Source organism: Typopeltis vanoorti, chromosome 21, assembly GCF_054136105.1.
Source record: "Typopeltis vanoorti isolate ZY-2024b chromosome 21, IOZ_Tvanoo_1.0, whole genome shotgun sequence".
In the NCBI taxonomy this organism is placed as follows: Eukaryota; Metazoa; Arthropoda; class Arachnida; order Uropygi; family Thelyphonidae; genus Typopeltis; species Typopeltis vanoorti.
This window is the reverse complement of record NC_143569.1, coordinates 34,453,396-34,480,828: the sequence shown is the minus strand read 5'-3', so window position 1 is coordinate 34,480,828 and position 27,433 is coordinate 34,453,396. Positions and strand designations below refer to the sequence as shown.

The 27,433-nt window shown below is 34.7% G+C and overlaps 1 protein-coding gene across 5 annotated transcripts in view; it reads right to left on the bottom strand.

Moving 5' to 3' along the window:
* The window catches only part of hyd (E3 ubiquitin-protein ligase hyd), a 680,323-nt gene that overhangs the window by 132,867 nt on the left and 520,023 nt on the right, over positions 1 to 27,433 (bottom strand). For all 5 annotated transcript variants that reach the window (XM_090411567.1, XM_090411569.1, XM_090411568.1 and 2 more), the window contains 3 exons: positions 24,602 to 25,489; positions 14,030 to 14,292; positions 2,812 to 3,028 (listed from right to left, as the gene is read on the bottom strand). In XM_090411567.1, coding sequence (XP_090267693.1) covers positions 2,812 to 3,028; positions 14,030 to 14,292; positions 24,602 to 25,489 — 1,368 coding nt within the window. The remainder of the gene's footprint in view (positions 1 to 2,811; positions 3,029 to 14,029; positions 14,293 to 24,601; positions 25,490 to 27,433) is intronic.

The window sequence follows — 27,433 nt, the reverse complement described above, 5'->3', positions numbered from 1 at the left end:
ATGGGAGGCTGATAGATGTTTACCCACAGAACAAAAACGAGGAATTTCTAAATTAAAACTCTTTGACAAGGTACAGTTTGTTATATCAGATGGTTTACTATAGTGATTAAGCAAAGCACAGTTCCTATATAGCTTTGGTTGGCAGTTTTTCAGTAGTCTGTTATAATGAGAGTTGATTGTATATGCACAAATGTTCCTTTAGGAAGTTTTGCAGACTGAAAATGAACATTCTTATGGTTGGACCTAAGACCATGTATATTTATGAAGTGAATCGAGTAAGCTTTGGGAAGTTTGTTTTCATCTGCAGGTAATCTAATTTTCTTTGTTTGGCTTTTCATGGTTGTTATTTCATGTTGAGTTGAAAGTTTGAGGGATGTAGAATATACAGTAATAGATTCTTATGGAGAATTCCATCCAACTCCTCTGTGCAAAGTATACAACCGTCACAATAGCTCCCTCCCCCTTATAAAAGTAACAGAAGCAAGGCTATTTGCTGACCAGGAATCCCCTTAAAGAGTAACCATTATGTTCAGTCCAGTATACTATCTTGTGCCTGTACACTGGCACAACTGTTTAAAAGCTGTACTCTCATCTGCCACATCTGCCTATCTGATTGGTAGATGATGTAGCATAATTTGTTGCTCCATAACAACTTTCTAAGCTCCCACGTTCCACTGTACATGCTCTTCACACCACTGAAGACGATGCTGCGCTGCATGTTGGTTTGGGTAATGTGGGGCTTGCATATCGCAGTCCTATCATGGAAACCCATGTTATTAGCCATGATTATGATGTTTTAGTGCAGATTCACGTGTTCTAGTCAATGCCTGAAATTCTACATTCAACATGTCAGCTGAAGAAACACAGTTTTCACATATGATCTTTTGCAAAACCCTACAGTCATGTTCAATGAGTGCAGTGGGTTATCTACTACAGGTAGCACTTGCAGTTAACTCCCTATGCTTCCATCTCAGTATGGTATCACTGACTGTTGACCTGGGATGGCTCAATTTGCCGAACAGATATAGGCCTGCAGCATGGCATCCTATCACAACACCTCATTCAAATTCCATCAGTTAGTTCCCTTCTTGCATCCATTTCACCTAGACACAGTTGCACTGAATTGGGAACATCACATTCCTCCAATTTATACTGGCTACAAACACATTACTCATTACATGGCACAATGCACCTTGCCTATAGGACATCCGTCGACGTCTTTTCCAGCAAGGCACTTGCTATACAGAATGATCTGACACAAATCATACCTGCAACATGAACTAATAACCCTATCTACTCTCCTTCCATACATAACGTAGAGATCGCCTCTCTGCTCACTGACCCAGACCATGATCTTCTTGTGTAAAGTTTAAGGTCCACACGATACCCTCTTCCTAACCTTACGTACTCTGATACTACCAAGGTAACAAATGGGACTATCTTCAGAACTTCTATTCTTCCTTTCAACGGATTACTGCTTCTGCTCTTCGGATCCCAACATCTGTTCAGTGTGAGTTACAGATATCATTCTTACCAGTATGAAGGACTTCATTTTCCTACTTCACCCAGAATTCTTGCCCATTTTGCAAGCCACAGGCTAACTAGACGGTGCATACCAAGGTGTAGCAGATGTTCAGTGAAAGAAAAAAAAAATTCACCATAATGCAAGTGGCTGCAAAGAATTCTAGCTTCAAGCTCTAGCTTACTACACTGAAGCAGGAGAAAAATGCAAAAATGCAGAAACAAATTCAAATTGCACTTTGAAGCAGCAAACTTGCCTCCTGTTGAAATGGCAGGAGGAAAGTTTGCTGCTTCTAGTCCTTACTAAGACCTGCAAGGTAAATTGTCATCCTTCAGTTTATCTTCCACTCTCTGTAACTGAGCTAGTCTTCTCGCTCTCTCCGGTCATTCGCTGTGTGTGTGTGTATTATGACGGATGGCTTTGGGCTTCTTCATCAATGCAGGAGTGCTGTAAGGCTTCATTCTATCACCAATTACTTCCTCACCATTAATTCCTTTTAATGTTAATGACCAATAATACTATCCACAGTCTTGTTGACAGTGTGCACTGCATTCTTCTTATTTATTTGACAAACCAAGGCAAACCTTAGTCAATGTATGGGTACTAATGTACTATAGATTCAACATTTTGTGGATGCATGAGTTAGGTTAGCCCTAATTGAAACTACCAATCTAGTGCTATGAAGCTATTATTTTACCTCTGTTAACTGGAAGTGTTTTCTGGCCAGTCTGCCTGATTTGTGGGATGAATACCCCCACGTTTCTATTTGAAGAAACACTTACTTTATAAGGGGCCAAACACCTTCAACTGAAAGCTCCTTATATAGATTCAATATATTCCCAACAGATGGAACTGTATTTTGTAGGATGAAAAACCTTGTCACTTCCATATAAGACTGGTTAATTCACATTCAACTGAACATGAATTAGCCAGTATCAGAAGGAATAATAAGGTTTTTTTTTCCATCCTAGATGAGATTTGAACCCAAATTATTTCAACCAAAAAGCATTCCAATGCTCATTACATTTCTCTAAGATCTGGAAATGAATGAATTTTAAGGGAATGTGAATATCTTCTGTAGCTTATAAAGTGAAACAAAGAAATCACATTTCTGTAAGATCTAGCAATGAAGGGAATGAATTTCAAGAGCACTTGAAGAACATTTATATGATGTTTTAATCAAGTGTGCATTTATTGAATTATATACTGACTTTTATTTTCTCCCTACATTTTATAGTGATTAAGTATATATAAAAACAAAACAAAAGAAAAAATTTTTATACTATTACCTTTAACAGGAGATCCCTTTGTTGTGAATTTCTAATTTTTTCCATTTCTCTACGAAATCTTGCTTCCTTTACAGGAAATCCTCCAAGTTCACTAATTACTGATCCTGACTCAGCTCCAACATCATCCACAAATACCCGTCCAAAGAGTTCAAGAGAAAGTCGCCACCTACCCAAAAGCACATCATGTGATACTAACTGTCCTATAGTCCCTTGAGATCTGACAAAAGTACAAAAGTAAGAGGAAAAAAAGTAAGCAATCACTATTTGCAATTTGCAATCAAATAAATAGCTAAAACAAGCTAAAACAAACATACTTTGTATATAAACTATTACACTTTTTTATTTTATCGTCCTACATGTTTCGCCGATTTTTCTATCGGCATCTTCAGGGAATACAAATTAATAAGCTATATGAAGGTAACAGACTAGGTTATAACTGATGGTTCTAATTCATACAAGAAATTTTGTATGAATTAGAACCATCAGTTATAACCTAGTCTGTTACCTTCATATAGCTTATTAATTTGTATTCCCTGAAGATGCCGATAGAAAAATCAGCGAAACATGTAGGACGATAAAATAAAAAGCCACTTGACTAACATTATAAAAAAGTGCAATAGTTTATATACATTATAGTCAAGAAAGAATACCACACAATAAACATACTTTGTCTCTGGCCAGAAATCGTTCTTTACAGATGAGAAGATTTACACCACAGAATAGTTGTTTAACTACCAAAATGGTCATGGTCATTTTGGTCAATGGTTACATAGCACATATCATAATACCTAGGATTTAGAGAGGTCACAATAACTTGGATACCCCCTGATATGTCACCCACCACCGCCAAACTATCACTGACACAGGGGTATCCAAATTACATTTTTGCGAGAAAGGGATCAAAACCCCCACCAAAGTGTATTAAGACACTGTGCTGGAACCGGAGGCAGGGACCATAATCAACACTTTGTTTCACAGTACGATGGATCTTCCAACAGGACTCAGCCTATGCACATAAGGCAAGACCACACAATGGTTGGAGGCGAATGTGCCTGACCACACATCACTATCTGATTGGCCACCTGGAAGTGCCAATCAGAATCTGTTGGACTTCAAATTGTGGTCAAAGCTTGAGAGAGTAGCCTTCAAGAAACAACATTCCAGCATCATCAGCCTGAAGGTGGATTTGGAACGAGTAGTGGCAGCATTTCTTGAAGTCTGCAAGGCCACAGGCATTGGTGAAGACAAGGGGAACATTTCGAACACTGAGTGTTGCTATATATTATACATGTGGTTTGTATGTGCTGAAAGCTGTAAATGATTTACTGATAGATTAAAGGTTTATGCACTGTTCAAGTTGTAACAGTATTTATGGCTAGACTAGGTATAATGAAGGTACCACCAGGATGTGAGAAAGGTGAAAAGTGAAGAATTTACACCAGATGAATTGACTGCCAGTTGAGTAGGAAGGAAGCTCACTGCACTTTAGTCCTTACAAAGACAGCTGTGGATTTGGTGATAATTTTTGTATTTTTTTTTGGGGGGGGGGGAAGAATTGTAGTGTAAGCTGAGTGAGAAGCTGGAATTTTGACTCAAGTCACTGAATACAATATATGGTGGTGGTGGTGGTGGTTTTTATTATTATTATTATTATTATTATTTTTTATCATGGACTGCAAAGACCCATTTTTTAGAGCAGCAGGGCTTGGATAGAAGATGGTTGTTTTCAGTGGAGGGCAATGAAGTCACGTTCCAGTAAGGATTAGTTTTCAGTTATCTGATAAGATGTTTGACTGTTTGAGGTTTACTGGTGCAAGGACATCAAAGGACTACTGTGCCAATATAAAGGTTAGAGCAATACACAAGGTAATAAGTAATAAACTAATAAATAAAGACATAGCATCTTACATAAAAGAAAACTGGTAGTTAATGCAGCGTATAAACAGCTGTAAAAATAACATAGTAAAAAAGCTATAAAAACAGTGTATATGAAAATCCAGGTATAAAAGTAGGTATGGACAAAAAGTAATACCTGCATACAATCTGTATACATTAATCCTTTGTAGAAATTTAAGAACAAAATGAATACTCGAGGAACCAGATAAAAATCTGTCTGCCTGTATAGGGCCTAGGCAGATTACTAAAATCACTATTTTAGTGCTTTTTGTCATTACAATCACTATCTAGTGCTCACTGATGTACTGAGACAGTCAATTAGGATGAGTGTGCGGATAAAACTTAACCACAGAACTTACACATAGGTATGTCATCACCCATCAATAGGAAGACGTATGTAAGATGACTGACCACCATGGAGAAGGTGGGAAAGGAAGAACAAATTCTTGTAAATGGTTCACACAGAGACTTGGAAGAGCTTATTGTTCATCTGTCTATTCCATAATGCTTGTCACCAGGACAAAAGTTTGTTTTATAATCTGGGTGTTACAGTATAGAAGACAGGCAGATGATGATATCTTGACAAAGAAACTAATTAAGCTGCAGCAGCCTTACTTCCCTTAATTCCAACATGGCGCGGAATCCAACAGAGTACATCCAGATGAAACATCAATAACGAAGAAAACAAATGTTGGATCTGAGAGAGCACTGAATGTTATTATGTTTGGACTGCTTGTTGCATGTAGAGAGCTTTGTGGGTCTGTACAGATAATGCATCTTTGGCAGTGTTTCAATGCAAGTTCTATGGCATGCAGTTCGGTAGTAAAGATGCTACATTCCAGTGGGATCTAAGTAGATATTATGCTTGGTATGTTATTTTCAACAACAAAACTAATGTAATAAAATTAACTACAACTGTGTTGTGACCGGAGCCTCTGATTTTGAATCAGTGCCGGATTAAGGATGGGATGACTGGGCACCCACCCTGGGTGCCAAATGTAGGGGGATGCCAAAACTAAAGCTGGCACTAGGGGATTAGAGCCCACACTCCTTCCAAAAATAATTACTTATCCATGTAAAGTAATATATAATACATGATGCACTGATGCAGCCACCAAAATCTGAATCTTTAACACTAGCAGGAAAAACTTTGCAACTATTCCTTTTTAGTTATGTTAGTGATGTGGTATGGCATACTTCATCAGATAAATATAGTAAGCAAATCTATGCAAGCAAAAAATATGGATTTAAAAACTGTTATAAATTTATTAAAACTTTTAGGAATGGAGCCAATATTTGGAGAAAAAAGAATAGTTCGTAAAAAGAAATTATTTAATTACAAAACTGAAGACGCCATCATTGCTGTTGATGAGAAAACAAAGTTTAGAACAATGATATTCAATATCATTTTAGACACAACATTATCATCTCTTGAAGATTTGAGCAAATAAAAAAGTATGAACATAATTGGGCTTTTCTCTTTAACTAAAATAGGCAATTTAAACGAATTAAAAACATTGTATGGATTTGAATTCAATTATTAATGAAGAAAAGTAGTGACATTGACTGGAATGAACTCTTTGAAGAAATTAAATCTCTAAACAGCCAACTACCGGACAACATCAATTTGCAGAATATAGTTCCAAATACGTGGGTTGCATTGAGAATTTTGTTGACAATTCCTATAATGGCAGCAACAACTGAAAGAAGTTTTAGCAAATTAAAATTTATCAAAACATATTTGCAATCAACAATAGGGAGTGAGAGATTAAAATTTTTAGCCTTATCTATTCAAAATACTCTTGCTCAGAAAATAGACATTAGTGAAAGAATAAAAGCTTTCAGATTTAAAATCAAGAAAAAATATACCTAAATTATAATTGATTAAATTAAAATTAAAGTGCAAAATCAGTAATTTTTGTTTGTAATCATTTTCATTTTCTTTATTATGTAGTATATCTGAGCGAATAAAAATCATAAGTAGAAATAATGAGCCATGAAATTATTAATAATTTGAAAAAATACAATTTTTTAAGAAAGTATTTATTAAAAAAAAAATAATAATAAAATAAAAAAAAAATAGAGGCATCACACCCAGAGTCTGCCCAGGACACAAAATTATCTTGATCCATTACTGTTTTGAATCATCTATATAAACATACACAAAATCAGAGTATTCTGTTCTATGTGCTTGAAAGAGCAATTGGTAGACAGCAAAGGAAATGTTCAGTTAATATGCACAAAGAAAACTGCAAGGTGATGAGCATGAATACCAACGAGGTAGTGTACAAGGGTGGTCTGAAAAGTTCTCGGCTTAACAATGAAAAAACGAATTTATAATTTCAAAATAATTTTTATTTTTCAATGTAATTTCCCTTACAACTAATACATTTATTCCAGCGATGCTCCAGTGCCATTATCCTGTCTCTGTAATGGTTCTCAGTAAGATCTGCAAAATACCCCTCTACAGTTACAATCGCCTCTTGATTCGAAGAAAAACAGTGACCAGCGAGGAAGAGTTTTAGTTTTGGTAGTCAGAGGGAGCCAAATCTGGGGAATAGGGTGGATGTTCAAACAAAATAGTGCAGATCCCTTAATTTTCCCTTTGACAAAACACCTCTGTGGCAAGGCGAATTGTCCTGAGGAAAGATGATTTTTTTCTTCTGCAAACCGGATCTTTCCTCTCAAATTTTTTTTATCTACTCTGGTTAAAAGATCAGAATAATATTCCATGGTTATTGTTTTACCCTTTTCAAGATAATTAATAAACAAAATGCCTTTGGCATCCCAAAACACCGATGCCATGATCTTTCCTGCTGATGGAACTGACTTTTTCTTCTTTGGTGCTGAACAACCGGCTTCTGTCCACTGTTTTGACTGCTGTTTGGATTCTGGTGTGTAATGGTGAATCCAAGCCTCATCCATAGTAATAAATGGATGAACAAATTCACTTTTACTCTTGTTAAAATGCTCCAAGTACTGTCCAGAGATTTTCACGAGTGTGTTTTTGATCTGCTGTGAGCAAGCACGGCACCCATATTGTGCAAAGCTTTTTCATTTGCAATTCTTCATGCAAAATATATCCTACACATTCATTTGAAATGCCTATAGTTTCAGCAATTTCACACACTGTGACTCGCCGGTCATCCAATACCATATCGTGCACTTGATCAATGATTTCTAGTGCTGTTACACATTTTGGACGTCCTTCACATGGATTATCTTCAAGACTGGTACAGCCATCTTTAAACTCGGCAGGCCATTTCTTAATTGTCAAAAATGAAGGAGAAGAGTGCCCATAAACTTTTTGAATGAATTTCTTTTGGTGTTAAACCTTCTTTTACAAAGAATTTTATAACTGCACGATTACCGATTACTCAATTTTATCCATTTTAAGGGATACAGACAACATTTTTGCTTCAGACAGCTGTATAAAACAAGCTACTTGATAGAATGAATAGCAATTTCACATGGATGCTTATGGCAGATGTACCAACTTAGAAAAAAAATTGTGCAGATAGTGTTTCCATCTATGGTTGAGGCTGAGAACTTTTCAAATGCCCTTGTATCATATAAATAACAGCATCATCAGGAGTGTGCTTAACCTCCTGATGATGCTGTTAAAACTGATAAAAAAGTTAAAAAAAAAAAATATATATATATATATACACATATATACACATTCTCCAATAGCAGTTAATATCTATAAGCTGAAAAGAATGGAATGATAATTTTAATCACAAGTATCATTAGGCATGTTACATGCAGTATCTACATTGTTGTGATGACTCTGTCTCTGATTACTGGCATAGGAGAGGTCTTTAATGTTACACATATTAATTAATGACTTCCAGATGTGAAAGATCATTCCTTGATTTCTATTTAGTCTGCAAATGACTTCAGAGGACTCTTTGAACAACCTGTCAAAGTAATTCTCTTCTAAGTAGGGCATGGAGGATGTGTGCTACAAGCATACTTTTTTCCTTCCCTTTTGTTTTCAACATTGCTATATGTTCTTTGGTGAGGATTTCGAAACACTTCTCCCAGTCTGACCTATGTATATCTTTCCAGAAGAACATGGAATCTTATATACACTCATATGTTTATAAAAAGGAACCTTTGTCTTTAGGGGAGCGTAGAAAGCTTCATAAGGTTTTGACTGGTTTGAAGGCTGTTCTGATGTTAATTTTTCAGAAAATATACCATTTTCTGATGTTGGTTATTCAGAAAATATACAAAATCTTCCAGGTCTTTTTTTTTTTTTTTTTTTTTTTTTTTGGATGTGTTTCCAGATGATAAAGATGTCATCCACATATATCCATCATACACATGGTTTTGAGGTTGCCTGAGCTATAGCTGATTATTCAAATTCTTCAACTGAATGTTTGCAAGTTTATCTACAAAAGTGTCAAGATTTTCAGGTAGGAATTTGCATGTCTGATATGAGATTTGAGGAGATTAGGTAAGTGTTTTGAGAGAACATAAGACAGACATCCCTCTACGTCAATAGCTGATAGCTGACGCCATCAACTATTGGATATCATATTTTCTGATGAACCATCCCATGAAAACTCAGAAATTAATTAAAGGCACGGTATCCATTTTATACACTGGCAATACATCAAGATAAATAGCCCAAAATATTAAAAGCAGTCAAAAATAATGTGAAATTTTCTATGGTCCCCTAAAGGCAAAGTTCCTTTTTATAAACATTCAGGTGTATATAAGATTCTGTGTTCTTCTGGAAAGATAAGTAGGTTAGACTGGGAGAAGTTTCAAAATTGCAACAAAGAACATTTAGGCGATGTTGAAAACAAAAGGGGAAGGAAAAAAAGCGGACTGGTAGCACACATCCTCAAAGAACATCACACAGCAAATTGGCAACCATCCTCCATGTTCTACTTAGAAGAGAATTACTTTGATAGGTTGTTACAAGAGTCCTCTCAAGTCATTTCCTCTCAAAGGCATACAAAATTGAAATCAAGTTATCTTTCACAACATCTGGAAGTCATTAAGTAACATATATAACATTAAAGACCTCTCCTATGCCAGCAATCACAGACAGAGCTCATACAACAATGTAGAAGAGACTGTGTGTAATTACTCGTGATTAAAACTATCATTCCAGTCTTTTCAACCTATAGAAATTAACTGCTGTTGGAAAACGTTTTTGTTTATTTTTGTTAGTTTTTACTTATGTTACACAACCTCCTGATGATGCTATTAGTGATATAGAGCAAAACATAGAGGAAATATATCTAACATAAATAAATAAAAAAAAAATCAATGAAACCTAGTAATTATTCAAGCAAATCTACTCATAGTTACTTGAAAAAAAGATGTTATATTCAGGCAATAACAATCAGGAGAAAAGCATGTAATGAAGTTGCCTGTAACAATGATAAAAATCAGAACTCCATGGTGGACTTGGAAAGTTAAGCAGGCAGTCAAGCAAAAGAGGAAATCATATCAAAAGTTCCTGGCAAGTAAATAGACATGTGATCTTAGAGAATAGACAGAAAAATGTAATAAAGCAAAGCACTATGTAAAATAAGCTAAACAATAATCATGGAAAGACTTTGGTAAGAACATAGAAAATAAATATAAGGAGGATGGCAAAATATTCTAAAGACTATTGAAAAAGCTTCGAAATGGTGAAATGAGTACCGTTAGAGGAATCATAGATGATCACGGTGAGATGAAAAGTGACAATAAAAATATTCTAGATGTCCAGATTAATTACTTTGAAAGACTGCTAAATAAAACAAGCAGTGACAGTGGTGGTAGGAAACACTCAACAGGAATATATAGCAATACTTGAAGTAGAAAAAGCCATCAAAAACATGAAATATGGATAGTCAGCTGGAATAGATGATATTTGACTAGTCCTGCACAAATATGGAGGTATAAAAGTTCTACAGTGGATATACTGCCTAATTCAAAGAGTCAAATTTCATATGATTGGAGTAGAGCTCTCATGGTACATCTCTAAAAAGAGAAATAAAGCTGAATAAGAAAATTAATGAGTGTTCCTGGTAAGATTTATGCAAGTATCATTGAGAAACATCATCAAATTCCTGATATATATCCTCAAGGGGTGTACAGGATATGATACTACATGAAAAATTCACATCATTACTAACTTCCTATCTACAATATTCCTCCAAATCAGTCTGTTACCTGTCAAGACTTCAACATTATCAGCTCTTATATTTCTATCCTCTAAGGCACTTTTTACTGTATCAATCCACCTATATCTTGGTCATCCTCTGGGTCTTTTTCCTGCCAACTGGCAGAGAAAACACTTGTTTTGCTAATCCTTCCTCTCCCATTCTGTTTAACTGACCATACCACCTGAGATTAGCTCTGCTAACGCATTCCTGGATTCTGACAATATCAAGTTCTTTCCGTCCAATGTTCAAGTTCTTTTCATTGAGAAATGACTAAGAAAAATTGTGGAAGGGAAGCTTGGAGAAGAACAAGCTGGATTCAAGCATACAGAGGATGTCAGAATGAGATTTTCAGTTAAAGACAAATAGATGAGAACTCATGGGAATATAACAAGGATCTGTATTTAAGTTTTGTAGATCTGAAAAGGCATATAACAAGATGCCAAGAGAAACACCATTCAATAGTTATATGGTAACGGGACATCACATCACATCACACAATACTTAGTCTATATTTGAGTTGAAATTCACCATTTAGAATTGAAAGAGGTGCAGGAAGATGGATTGATGTTAAATTAAGTGTGAGACAGGCTACACATTATCTCCACTGTTATTCATCATTTATATGGATCACATTATGAAAGAGATGTGGTACTAAATATGATATCAAAACTGAAGAATATTTAATTTCAGCTCTTTACTTTATGCAGGTGATGTTATACTTCTAAATAAATCCAGTGCATGTCTGTAGGATTCCCTGACTTAATTGAATAACTGCTGTAATAAATTTGATAAGAAAATCAGCAATAAAAAAGATCAGAACCATGAAAATAAGCAGGAACCCAGAAAACTTCAGCTGCATTCTCAACAGAACATCTATAGAACAAATAAAATATTTCAACTATTTAGGCATAGTTTTTAGTGAAGATGGCAAATTAAAATTTGGAAATATACAACAGAATAAGCCAAGTTGGTAAGGCAGGAAATCAACTGAATAATTTTTATGGAATAAGTCAAAACACTAAACTAACTGTATTTTACAAGACAGAGTTCAAACCAATTTTAACTTATATATGAGATCTGGGTAAAAAATCAAACATTTGATCAAAGACTGGAGAACACATAATGAGAGTTCTAAGAAAGATTACAGGAGTAAGGAGATGGCAACAATGGCAGTATATCACATTAAAAATGAGAATATTAGGAAATAATTTGAAATTCTTAAAAGAGCTAATATGTGGTAATGGTCACTTAATCAGAATGGGAGAAAAGAGGTTAGCAAAGCAAGTGTTCTTTGCCAGGATGATAGGAAAAAGAACCAGAAGAAGAAGACCTAGATCTAGGTAGACTGATAAGTAAAAAGTACCTTAGAAGACAGAAATGTAAGATATGATAATATTGGAGTCTTGATAGATAACTGATTAATTGGCAATATGAAAGTTAGTAATGATTTCATGTAGTAATATCATAATATCCTGCACCCCCTCCCACCCCAAAGGGTACATTCCAGTATTTGATAATGATGAATTTTCTGCATTCAAAATGGTTCCAAAATATTAGCTTACAGATAAGACTAGTTATATTGTATAACATGGAAGTATTTGAGAAAACAATTGACAAACTTCTAGGTTATACTTTTAGAATCAGTCTAAAGTAATTATATATTTTGGGAAAATAAAGCAAAAATTGCAATAATTTTTTTTTCAACTTTCTGCATATTCCATCACTATGCATGAAATAAGCTAATTACTGCTTGTAGCATCTTTAGGTTTCATGTTGTAATTAGTTGGTTGCTTCATTGGTATGCTTGAACTCTTAAAAGATAAAATGATGCATGCACATCATCTCATCCTCTTATTGGCTGTATTCTAATATGACAAATTCAACAATAACTGACAAAATAGACATCTGATGACCAGATTGCTTCAGCAAGTGCAATAAGGTAAACACACATACACACAAAAAAAAAACCCTACAACACACTATAGAATCAGCATTATATAAATAAAATCGGTAATTTAAATTGAAATTGTCTGTAATTTTAAATCTAAAATTCTCATCCATCAGTGAATGAGAATTTTTCTTTTCAAGCCCTGATTATCACAACACAGTCAATGAGACATTCATATTTGTTTGAATTTTCTTCATATGATGCTGTGGAAAATGCTAGTAACGAAAATCTATATCCCAAGCAGAAATAAATACAACAGGTACTTATTAACCTTCCTCTTCTCTCCAATTTTTTGTCAAACATTATATGTCTGGGTCTATTTACTGCACTGCTATTTAGGTCTCCATACAAACCAGATACTTCTTTTTGTCAGCTATCATCCCTTTCAGAACTACCAGCAAAAATAAATCTCATTCTCATTTTCCCTCATTTTGGAATTAACCTCAATCACTCTACTTGAATATGAGTTCCATTTAAGAAGTTCATGTTTGTGTTTAGTGTTGAATACTACAGCTACCTCATCCTTTCTGAATGATCACTACTGTTTTCATCTTCCCAATACCAACTATATCAATAAGGTATTTCTGTAAATCATCTTTTCCATTCTAATTTGATGGTACTTATCTTCAATTCTGCTGATTATGAGGTTGTTTCTGCTTGAGGTTAATGGATACAGGTATCCAGTAATGCACAGCTTACGATATATATAGAGAAAGCCATCGGGTTCTTGTCTGATTATAGAATCAGTTGAGAATATGCATTAGTTAACTAAAAGATGAACTTCTCAACTGTTATAAGCTTATTTTCTTTTATTATACTACATATTAGGGTTCTGCTTGTCCAGAAAACCATTTCAATTGTCTATTTGGACCTAACTAATGAACAGACAGAGAACTATGGTGTTTATTTCTGTGAAATAAAGTGCTCTCTCTGCATTGGATATCTAATATCATACACAGATTCCAAATTCACTAGCAAGCTGTACGTTACTAAATTTAATTACAATATGATAAGGTGAAGGCATCTGCTCTTTTTCAAGTATGGTGCACACAAAACTGTAACCGACTCAAGTTTTAGATTTGATATCATAAATTAACACAAGTCACTAAAAAAAGTGAAATAAGTGGAAAGTATAATGGATATACTCTAAATACATTTATCTCTAATTGAAACAATGCAGTTTTTACAAATCATAGCATACCTGTTAGTTACACAGTTTCCTTGTAATCCATCTCCAGTAATGTTAGGTGTTGCAATACCTTCTTGGGGCTGAGACGTCATCTGACTATGACTTAAATCAGTTGGATCTGAATCAGCTCGTGAAGTAGAACCACAAGAAGATATTCCTGATGTGCATGTTGTTACTATTGGACATGAATTGCTTGATGTTACTGTTACTTCAGCAGCTGGACTTGGAGCTCCCATGTAAGTTGCCAAACTAGTAGTACCCTGAACATCTGGTGTCTGAAATTGATTTAACACTAAATGCTTCCACAGGAAAAAAATTAACTTTTTAGACAAACATCACAAAAATAGAGATGACACATAAATACTCAATTAATTGAAATCTGTCAGCAAAGCTTCCCATCCTAATTACTATGACCAAAATGATATTAGAGATATCAAAAAAGATAAAATCTCCTACTACATAATATTTTTGGAAAAACATTATTTTTGGAGGCATTTTAAGTCTGAAGGCATTTTATAGTGTGATTCAGACTACAAGATACAAGCCATTTTACTATAAATATTATAATAAAATTTTATTCAAGTAAATAGCATAATAAATAATATATTTAAGTCATCCCTGGTACAAAAATAGATCAGCATCAGACTATATAATCAGTACTGTAACTAGGCAGGTGCAACCAGTGCACAGGGCCCAGGGATGAAGGGGGGGGACTGAAATGGGGTATCAAAAAAAAAAACAACCAGTATTATATTTTCATTTTCAAATTTTAAATTTTGCACCATGGGAGACCAATTCCATACTGTTTTTTGGTTAAAGTTAAAAATTAACTGATCTATTTCTATCGCCCCCCCCCCCCCAAAAAAAAGGGGTGGGAGCAGAAATAAAATCTTGCACAGGGCCCATGAAAAGCTAGTTATGCATTGTATATAATGTCCTGTCCAAACCAAAATTATTATATGGAGCGAAACATAGATCATAAAAAAAAAAAAGAAAAATGGATTCAAACAGCAGAAATGAATGACACATATAATGCTATGTCATTTATTTCATTATCTAATTAAATTTTATTTTATTGTATTTGCCTACTAGGTGGCATTCTAGAACAGGGCCCAGTTCTGAAAATAGGATTAACATTCTTTGTTCTAGCTTTACCTTATGATTATGCTGATGCACTGATGATAACCAGTTAGTTTCTGGTTGAAATATTTGCAATAATAAAATTATATTCTTTTGAATACAAGAATCTAATAATGTTATTACTGCTAATTACTTTATTATGCTTCATCTCTATGGAGCATAATGGATGAAGCATAATTTTATTTTCCAATCAAGTAAAACATTTCAGCTATTTATTATCATCATCATCACTAGAGACCACATTATGAAAGAGGTTATGATGTTAGGTAGTGTTAAACCTAACATCAAAATTGAAGATGTTAATCTCAGCACTTTGCTTTATGAGGATAATGGTGTACTACTCTTAAATAAATCCAGTACAAGTTTTCATGATTCCTTAACTAAGGACGAAGTTTTCATCATATTGTTACTAGCAATAAAAAGATAAAGACTACGAAAACATTGAGAATATCAGCTACATCCTAAATGGGAAATTCTATAGATGAAGTAAAATATTTCAGCTATTTATCATCAGCATCACTAGAGACCACTAGGAAATTAAGGACTTATTAAGGGAGGCCATACATGATCCTCAACGACTTTTAAACCTTCTTTTAAACTCATCCACACTAGATGCCCTCACCGCTTCAATAGGCTGAATGTCCCACTCATTAGTCTGTGAGAGAAAAACATAACTCTCACCTCTCTTAGCCACAAACTGATTATCTAGTAACACCCTGGCAGAAGTTTATAGGCCTCTATCAGATCAACTCTTTTTCTCCTGTCTACCAGTGTCTGCAGTCCACGTACCCCTTATATTATAGAATATATATATTCTATATATATATACATATAAAAAGATAAGCCAAAATTTGAAATGTTTTTATGTCACTTTTTTTTGCCTCTTCATTGTTTTCAAACGTCCAACAATGTGTTTGCCTTCATGAGGCAAACACATTGTTGTCTCATGTCTCGAGTCATCAGAATTGAAGGAAAACCAGCTTACCAGCCCCGAACTTGGGGGGGGGGGGTTCTATAGGTGCCGGGAGCCCCCAGTATATATACAGGGTGTTCGGGATAAATTTGACATATTTATAATTAATTATATTTTTCCGTAAGTTACATGTATTAACACACACTTCTCTTCATTTAAAAGTTTGGACCCTTCTTCATTCATATACAAGATGTCAGAAAGGATGGATAGCTGGAACCCACCTGAATCATGGAAGAGAATAACTTGTATCATGATGATTCGTGCCCGCCATCAAAATAAGGATATTACGACTGCTGCCCAATGCTCCCTGAATACAGTAAAAACAATCAGGCATGAACTAGAGACTTGCAATGGTGACTACGAGGATGTAGCAAGAAGAAAGATCCCTAGCAGACGATCTGATTGCGTTCGTACAGCAGAATTCCTCGCAAATCTGCAGGAACAGGTGTTGAAGAACCCTGGCATTGGAATTCGGGCTTTGTTCGTGGAGTTGCTAACTGTAGTCAAGCCCTGGATAACAAGGGTAGCCAATGGTAGGCCGTATGTATGGCAGCAGGATTCGGCCCCTTGCCACACCTCTGGGAAAAGTCAAAAATGGTTGTCTGAACATTTCTACGACTTCACTAGTCCAAATGTTTGGCCTCCAAACTCCCCAGACCTTAACCCCATGGATTATTTTGTATGGGGCGCAGTTGAAAAAGACACCAATCGCACGTCCAGTAATACAAAAGCCCAGTTAATGGATAAAATTAAAACAGTTTTTGCGGCCCTTCCCAGGGAGACTGTAGCATCAGCTTGTTCGAGGTTCCGAAGCAGAATTGAAGCTGTGATCGATGCTAATGGTGGTTATTTTGAGTAAATCTTGTTGATAGTATTGTAATTAACTCTGCCTGTAATGTTTTTTTGTCAATTCATTAAATTTAATAGATACAAAGAAGATTTTCTTTTTCCTTACGAAACTGTCAAATTTATCCCGAACACCCTGTATATATATCTGGCTTCATATTCTACATTCCATAAATCTGATATACGATCTCTACACAGTAATCCAGGTGCTGTCATACCAAGGCTTTGTGAAGAGGCAAAATGACATTATCCTTACAGATCCATGTTCGTTTCAGGATTGCAATTATCCTCTAAGTTGTATTTGCAATTTTTGCTATATGATCTCTGAAATTTAACTGCCTATCTATCATAACTCCAAGATCCCTTGCATCACAACTTTTTTCCAAGTATAATTTCATCAGAAATCTCTGATGAAATTACACTTACTAATATTGAATTGATAGCCATTATCAATTCAATATTAGTAAGTGTAAAGTTATCAATTCACACAGTACCACAGCCCAATCATCATTCTGTCAGTTCTGCAATATCAATAACATCCCTGACTATCTTTGCTGATATCATCTGGAAACCACTGAGCATCTGAAAGTCTTCTTGTGAAGACTTTCCCAATATCATGAATATACAGAATGAACAATAATGGTCCAAAGACCGATCCCTTGTGAACACCACTGGTTACCTTAAATTTGGCAGATTCACTCCTCATATGCTGCTTTCTGATACCTGATCCTCAGCCACTAGCTCATACAAGTACATAGTTTATATCTTCTAATTTAAGCACCCTCCTTTCATGTAGTATCCTGTGAGATGTCTTAACAAAGTTCAACAGTATCACAGTGTATCCATTCCCTTTATCCAACTCAATAATAATATTGTTATATGAGAAAATTGCTCAGATCTCCTTTTAGCAAACCTATATTCATGCTGTTCTTTGCAAAATACAGATAGGTTGGTAGTTAGACATGTCAGTTTTTCCATTCATGTGAAATTGTTCCTGAATCTCAGCTCAAGAACAATCAATTATGCAACCAGGTCAAAGATCTAACCAGTTCAGCTGAACATCTTTTAGCATGTGTGTTGATATCCCATCTGTCTCTACTGAATTCTTATCCAGCTTATGCAACAACTCTAGAATCTCCTCCTCATGCACCAGGTTGATAGATTTACCAGGATGCAAAGCGAGCACTTATTAGTGATCAACTGCATCTGTTTCTGACAAAATCATGTTGATTGCATTCAGCCAAGTTATTCTTCCACATTCATTCATTCTTTCTTTTATTTGCAGCATAATGATAAAATTCTTTTGGGTTGCCTTTAACCCACACAGCTGATTTCGCATCATATGCCGACTTTGCCCTTCATACAATACTTGTAACTTTTCTTAGCCTAATAATTTAGGCACAATTTTATTGAACATGCAAATTAAATATCGAAATAGACAACATAATAAGAAAGCCACCATGGTGAGGTGGCTTTCTGCAGGTTAAAATTGAATAGAAGACACTATTAAATTTTAACCTGCAGATCTAAAATGTGAGATCACAGATATGGCAATCTTGAGAAAAATTAGTAGACTGAACAGATGGCATGAATGGCAGTATTATATAAAAAATGAAGATATATATACATACAGGGTGTCTCAAAAAATGTATACACACTTCAACAGCTGATAACTCACTTAATTTTCGTTATTTTGCAGATTTAACGGATTTGAAATAATGGCTGAAACCAGACTAAGCTTTGAGGAAAGAAAATGTATCCTAAAATGCTACTGAAAGTATGAAAATAGTGGAAATGAAAAGACAGTTTAGAAGAGATTTTCAACGAGATCCACCTACGAGACTTACTATCACTCGAATTAGATAAATTTAAAGAAGATGGAACTGTCCAAAATGTCCATAAGCAATGTTCAGGAAGAACACAATCAGCTACGAGGCCCACAATAGAAGAAAGGTTAATTGAGACATATTGTCAAAGTTCAAGAAAATCTGTGCAACAAGCGTCTCATGAGATAGGAGTATCAAAATCAATGACTGCACATGTTGAAGCGCAGTCGTTGGAAAAGTTACATTCCAAGAAGAGTACATACACTCAACGAAGATGTTCCAGATAGGAGAATGCAATTTTTGTGAGTGGTACTTGGAAACCATTGAGATGTTAGGGCCTATGTTGATGAGACTCCACCCAACAGATGGATTTGAAGAAGAGGTTCTGTAGAATATCCCCAGCGTTCACCAGACCTCACGCCAATGGACTTCTTCCTCTCATGAGAATTTATCAAGGATAAAGTTTACACTTCAAAACTGGCAACAGTTGATGACTTGAAAGCAGCAATCAAAAGAGAAGCCTACATGATGAAATGATTCTTAATGTTTGCAATTCCATTGCTGCACGTTATCAGAGTGCCTGGACCAGGACAGTCATCAGTTTGAATACAGACATTGAGGGATGAAAAGTACATTTATGTAGTGTACTTTACAATGTGAAAGTTAACTGTATTATAATAAACACCAACTTTATGATCATTCAAAGTGTGTATACATTTTTTGAGACACCCTGTATATATATAGCCAAATAAACAGAACTGGAGAAGAAAAGTTAGTATTTTTTCATCCATCCTGGTGTTTAATACCAGGATGGATGAAAAAATACCTAGAAGATGACCACAATGCAATAAGAAGTGCCTTAGAAGATTAAAATGTAAGATGTGATATTGGAGTCCTGATGGAGATAACTGACTAATTTAGATAGTAACCTCACCCTTCTGTAGGAATGTATCTGGAATTTGAAGCTGTGATGTGTGAAAGTGACGCTGAAATCTGCATAAGTTATATCTTGAATGTGGGAGATAGAACTGTACCTGACGTCTCAATGCCATTTGCTTTCCTTATGGTCATGAGGGATCTACTCCTGTTTACTAAATACAGCTGGCTGTTTTACTTCTTGTTATTTCAAAGTAAAAAGCCACTCAGCATGTGTAATTAACAGTTCTCTTAAAGTAACCATATGTTTACAATAACTGCATATTATTAATAACTTCGATGGATTAAATGTATATTCAAGATGTGCTGGTGATATACATTATTGTAGAGGTTTAAAAGCCTATCACAACACGACATGAAAACTTTATTACTAATATGTTGCATCCAGTTATCGAGACATTCTTAATGATAGAGAATAAAATATTCAAGTTGGAGTTTTAATGCCCTAATTGAACCTACTAAATATTGTGAAGTGTGGCCACTTTTGTTGTTTTTGCCAGAAGTCTCCCAAATCTTTGTCAGTTATCTGCAATCAAATTTATATATATTAGAATGACTTGTGATCTATAGTGTAAGACAAATGTTAACAAACAAAATACTCAATTATGTGTTCCTGCTACTACTGACCAGGATTATGAAATGCACAGACTTCTTATTGATATAAAGACTATCATTATGGTTGATTTCAAGTAGGAGAATACAAACTGGAGGGAGGCAAAAGCATGCAAGATGAGGGATAGATATTTATAGAATTACTGAGGGATAACTACTTAAGCAGCATGGTATGAAAAGCATTCATTGTTAAAAAATATTGGATCTGGTAATATGTCTAAGGAATCCCTTTAAATGAGATGCCTTTTATACCTCCAATTAGTGAGAGGGATCATGTGCAAAACTATAAGGCAGATGATGTTAATCAACTGAGGAGGCAGCTTGAAAAAATGCATGAAACAGTCGATGAATGTATTAAGGAAGCCATGCCTCCTCATAGTTAGAAGAAATGTTATGGATCTGATATCATGAGAAGAGTGATGGTGAAAACTCAGAAGCAATATAAAAAACAGACCCCCAGGAGAGAGTGTCAGATATGATGATTAAGTCAAGATTATAAAAACAAGTTAGCCAAACAGACCAAGGGTAATCCATGAAAATTCCATCCTCATGTAAGAAATCAACCTTCAATTTATTTATGCTCTTAGCATTCACAGCCCACTAAAGAAATGTATTCCACCATATCCTTATGCAGGTTCCAGGGATAATGTTAGAATTCAGTCCTATGGCTGAAACTTTTCCATAGAACTGAATTCTCTCAAGATATTTTAAATATCATCTGATAATGAACTAATCATATTATGTTATGTGATTAATATGACAGAATTTAGCAGAACACTCTTACTTCTGCTAAATTTTGTCATATGATTCAAAGGATTCTGAGGATGTAAAAGAGTGAAGAGAGAAATACAGAAGAGTTTAAAAAAAAAAGAGAAAATGCGAAAAAGGGAGTAGAAAAACAAGCCGTTTGTCTGCTTCCACAAATCAACAAGTGTACTGTTGTGCAGCAGTGATTTACAAGTAGCCCATATGACATCATGAATACATTTTTAAAAATTATGGAGACAACTACAGTATTATAGTTGTCTCCAAAATTTTTCAAAATGTATTCTGATCACCGTGTAAACATGAAAGAAAGGATGACATCATGAACATTATGTCTGAGTTCTCAAATCAAATTAGGAGGAAGAGAAATAATCTAGAACTTACAGCTGAAGAAGTGGTAAAGAAAAGCTAATCAAATTGCATTACTTACCCGTTAAAAAGTAAGTTTGAATAGAAATTTTAGTTAATGGGACAGCGCTCGTTAGAACGGAGTATGTCAATCAACTGACCAAAGTGATTGCATAAAATTGTTTGGGAAAATCTCATAGAAGAGTATGTCTAGAAAACACAAATGCTCGAAACTAATGTTGCTCCCCAACGCTTTGCTTTGATACTTCCTCAACAGAGGGAGAGAAAGCAAGGACAACTATAAAAGGCTTGAGCAAAACATAATGAGAAGGGAATAATTTAAACTATTAAGTTTATTAGATATTAACAAGTGTTAAGGAAGAAAACTCTTAGTAAATTTGTTACTCAGAATACCAGATATCATATGCTAATTTGAATAATTCCTTTAAAGAAAGCCAGAAGTGCTGTCTGAGGAATGCTGCTCCAGAACTAATTCCTGAAACTGATGAATAATACAGTAATCTGCTCAACACCACAGTCTGACTTTGCTGAAATTGTCCTCACACATGGGAAGTGTTCCACCCATGAACAGCACTTCAAGGAATGTGAGTATATGCTTAAATGAATGCATAAAATGTTGTATAATAGTTTGTCAAGCAGGATTGTATATGTTGCTACAAGTTTAATACTGAAATAAATAGATGTAAGTTGACCACCTAACAAGAGTACATGATGGCCTTCTCCAGTCAAGATTATTTCTTGCACTTGTCTTAGCACTGACACCACTAGACCATGGAAGGTCTAGTGGTGTCAGTGCTAAAGTAGTCCTGAGGTAGTCTAGAATACCTCAGGATATCTTCAGTGGTATAATGGTGTCAGTGCCAGGACAAGCGCAAGTGACAATCTTTGACCAAAGGAGGCCCAGCACATACTTTTAGGGGTTGAAATAAACACTCGAAGAACAAATCCTTTTTGATCCTCAGACAATTATTCCAGAGTGGAATGAAATTTTTTTTTTTTTTTGTAAATATATTTCTATCCAACTGAAACAATTAATGTTTTGGTTGTAGGAGGATATATATTATATATCTTTAAGGATGTAACCCAGAGGAGTGAGATTTTTTTTTTTTTTTTTTTTTTTTGCTGCAGCAAATCATTCTGGTTCAAAGTAAAAAATTTCACTTTCAGAAAATAATGCTCCAGCTGAAAAAAACAGACACTGGTTATATCTTCTCTATAAATGAAACTTTTTTTTTCTGTTTTGTATTTCGATAAATATAAATTATCAATATTCTTTTTCATTGTTAATAGTAACAATAAATAAAGAAATACTATTTTTGCAAAACTTAATCCTGAATAGTCAATAAATAATAACAAAACTATTATTTTTGTTGTTTTCAGACTGAATAAATTCAGTAGCATGCTTTGTTTAAAACACACTCAAGAGAGACTGGCACCTTCCTTATTAAGAAGGGTGAAGAGAATGGAGGAAGGTACAAAAGTTTAATTTTTAGATAAAAAAAATAGCTGTTAACCAATGGAATTTGAACAGATATCTCATATAAAATTACTGGTCAAAGGAGATAAATGTCACATTTGACTTCAGATTCTTTTGTCTGCAAAACAGCTGATCTATATTCTGAGAATTTAACAAAAATTGTCATATACTGGGATTGTAAGCAGCTCAAAGGTAAACAGAATATTCCTTTTCAGGATAACTAACCTGAGATTTAGTATCTGACCTCAATCTACAATGAATAGATGACGATAACACAGGTATAAAGTTAATGTTCTTATAAAATTCATCACATATGCATGATTATACGACAGCGGTCTAAAAAGTTCTCGGCCTAACAATGAAAAAACGAATTTATAATTTCAAAATTATTTTTATTTTTCAACATAATCTCCCTTAAGACTAATACATTTATTCCAGTGATGCTTCAGCGCCATTATCCCATCCCTGTAGTTGTTCTCAGTAAGATCGGCAAAATACCCCTCTACAGCTGTAATCACCACTTCATTCGAAGAAAAACGCTGACCAGTGAGGAAGAGTTTTAGTTTTTGGGAAGAGATAGAAGTCAGAGGGAGCCAAATTTATGGAATAGGGTGAATGTTCCAAAACAATTCATAGCAGATCCCTTAATTTTCCCATTGCCAAAACACGTTTGTGGGCAGGTGCATTGTCCTGATGAAAGATGATTTTTTTCTATCTAGTCTGGTTAAAAGATCAGAATAATATTAACTGATTATTAATTATCTTGAAAAGGGTAAAACAATAAACAAAATGCATTTAGCATCCCAAAACACCGATGCCATGACCTTTCCTGCTGATGGAACCGACTTTGTCTTTTTGACTGCTGTCTGGATTCTGGTGTGTAATGGTGAATCCAAGCCTCTTTCATAGTAATAAATCGATGCATAGAATCAGTTTTATTCTTGTTAAAACACTCTGAGCACTGTTCAGAGATTTTCATGCAAGTGCGTTTTTGATCTGCTGTGAGCAAGCGCGGCACCCAGATTGTGCAAAGCTTTTTCATTTGCAATTCTTCATGCAAAATATATCCTACACGTTCATTTGAAATGCCTATAGTTTCAGCAATTTCATGCACTTTGACTCACTGGTCATCCAATACCATATCGTGCACTTGATCAATGATTTCTGGTGTTGTTACACTTTTTTGGACATCCTTCACATGGATCATCTTCAAGGCTGGTACGGCCACGTTTAAACTCAGCAGCCCATTTCTTAATTGTCTAAAATGAAGGAGAAGAGTGTCCATAAACTTTTATGAACCTCGAATGAATTTCTTTTGGTGTTAAATCTTCTTTTACAAAGAATTTTATAACTGCATGATACAGAATTTTATCCATTTCAAGGGATACAGACAACACGTTTGCTTCAGACAGCTGTATAAAACAAACTACTTGATAGAATGACTTGCAATTTCACATGGATGCTTATGACAGATGAACTTAGGAAAAAAAAAACGGTGCTGATAGTGTTGCCATCTATGGTTGAGGCCGAGAACTTTTCAGACCACCCTTGTATAAACTTAGCTTTTGAGATTAACATTAGTATGCTTTAAAATATATGAGACAGTGTGTAGTACTATATAACAATAATAAAATACATACGCTTGCAGTTGGTGGCCTCATACAACCTGCATGAACAATAACACTAGACTTCACAGGAGACAATGCTTCTGGTATTTTTTTGCTGGGAGCTGCTACAATTATTGGGGCACGTGAAGTCTCTAAACAAGCAGCCATTGGAAAATTAGAATTTAGTAATTCAGGAGGCTTTGTACTTATTACTGGTTGCCTAGTTGTCATAGAAATTGCAAATTCCTGAGGAGTTAAACCTAACGATCCTAAACAACTGTCATTTGAAGATGAAGTTAAGAAACTAGGAGAGACACCATCTGATGTAACAGCAGATAAATCCAGTTGTGGAAGTTGAACTGAAGCACCACCAACAGTATCTCTTGATTCTTGTTCAGGTTCAGGTGGAGGAGGAGGAGGTGGAGGGGGTGGTGGCAAAGGTGGGGGAGCACTTGACGGAAAATGAACATATGACACTGTTGACTGCATCTGGGAGGAGGATACAGAAGATGGTAGTGTAGAGGAATATCCTGAAGCTTGTGAATTATGCATATCTGCTGACCGAACTGACAGTCCTAGACGAGTAGGAAGAACTTCAAAATTATTATAGCTGCTGTAACTAGCAACAGGAGAAGTAGTTGTAGGAATCGTCATTGACTGACGAGGAATACTAAAAAGATCTTCGCGGCGTGATGTAGGCTGTAATAAATGAGGCTGATCAGCTAAAGGTAGCGATTCGGCTAAAGGTAATGCAAATGGATCTAAAGGTTGACAGCCTAAAAAAAGTGTAGAATCTGAACGCTGGAAGAAGGGATGTTTGCGGCCTTTAGAAGACAGATGCTGGTCATCATCAGCACTGTCAGTATCCATTGGAAGGGCAGGTCCTATTTCTTCTTCTTGTTCTTCATTTTCATTTTCATCCTTTAAAATTAAGAATTTCATATTTAAATTTAGTAAAGTGTTTTAATATAAAATAAACTGTTTCACATTTCACACAACAATGAAAAGTTTAATTATATAAAACAAGTCAGTGACAGATATGGGGATAAAGAGTTAACAAGGAAGAGATGATTAGTATGACTATTTACACTTTTCACTGAAATACTGTATATTTTTCATGCCAAACATAAATAAATTTATTGCATGTTTATATAAGCTAGTTCAAATTCAGTTGTTGGAAATTAGACATGTTTAATAGAAAAACCAATATGATGGGTTATTAAATTAATAAAACAAATGACTTTTGTTAAAGCAAAATCCTTAGGATATACATAATTATGTATACAGGGCCATATATGCTACAGTAATGCCATTGCAAAGCTTGGACTCTGTACCCAGACCATATGGGAAAAGGTGAATTACAGCAGACATTGATTACTCTTGCATGCAAGCTTAGTACCCACCTAAGACTGCCCATTGTGTCAAAACAATGGCTGAAGTAGTTAATTACTCTCTTAATTAACTTAGCCAATTCTTCTTAATTAATTAAGAAGAATTTCCCTTACCAAAGGACCACTGCAAGGCAAAAATGGAAGCAGGTCATTGGAGATCAGATCCTCTCGAGTTTTATTTGTTTTTCCCATCTTCTAAGAAAAGATAGGAGAATAAAAAAAGACTCAGGAATGGGTAGCTGTTAAATTACTGATAATTGATCATGAATAATTGTTATGTTACTGAAAGGAGGTGCACATATTAAAGTGTTTTTCTGTTGTGATCTGAATACTGGTGCTTTCTTAGTTAACTTGCAATGATTTTATATTTATAAATATTAGTGTCTTTTTTTTTTTTTGTAACAAAAAAAAAAAAAAAACCTATAAGGTGCCTGAAGATTCAATCTCTTAAATGGTTATTAAGGTTACTTAAGCAATTAAGTTATATATGAGACTGTGGAGTATGAATATGGATACAAGTTTGGGTTGAAAACTTCAGTCTTTTTTTTTTTTTTTTTTAAGTTAGTAAGGGAGTATTTTGAGGGAAGAGAGAGTAATTATGCAGAAAAAGAAAGGTAACCCCTATAATATGTGGAAAAGAAAGTTAATCATAAAGATGCATTAGAAGAATTACCCAACAAAAGTGTTTTTGCCATTAAGTAATACTAATACTTAGAAACTATAATTTATCTGACAATGCTGTAACAAAGACTTCTATTTAGCAAACTGAAAAAGGGATGAACTACAGCAAACATAGTATTTATCTTTGTGGATTTAGATAAGAGCAAAAATCAAGTTTTACAGAGTATAGACCAGTGGTTCTCAAAGTTATCATAATCAATTATCCTGTAGGCTGCGCCATTGTTATTTATATATGTATTTTTATATATACTTCCCTCTTTATGTATATTATTATTCTCTCTATATACTTATGAGATGAAATATCATATAAATTTCTTTTACTAACAATTATTTTTATTTTTGACTCCGAGTGTCCCTATATGTTATTATATTTGCACAAAGAGTTCACTCCAATTGGTGCAATGACTTTAACTCACTCTTTCAGAATCCAACTAATCATTGACTCAATACCAAGTACAAAATAAACACATTTAATAAAACTAAAACAATATATATACATTTCTAGTAATAATACATAACTATAACTACAGATTATATGGATCCAAGGCCTTATTTAAAAATATAAACTTACTCTTAAGACTAAACACTTTTTCTTTCACAATCACAAAAAAATGTTCATAGTCTTTTTCTCTTTCTGTTAAGGCTCTTTTCCAGAAGTTACAAGGCTCTGTACTTCATTTTCAGGATCCTTTTCATCAATCAATATAACACACATAGTCTTCTTGACTATATCCTGTTTTCCTTTTAGTAGTAATACTCATCAGATCAGGCACCTTTAATACCTAAAAATCTT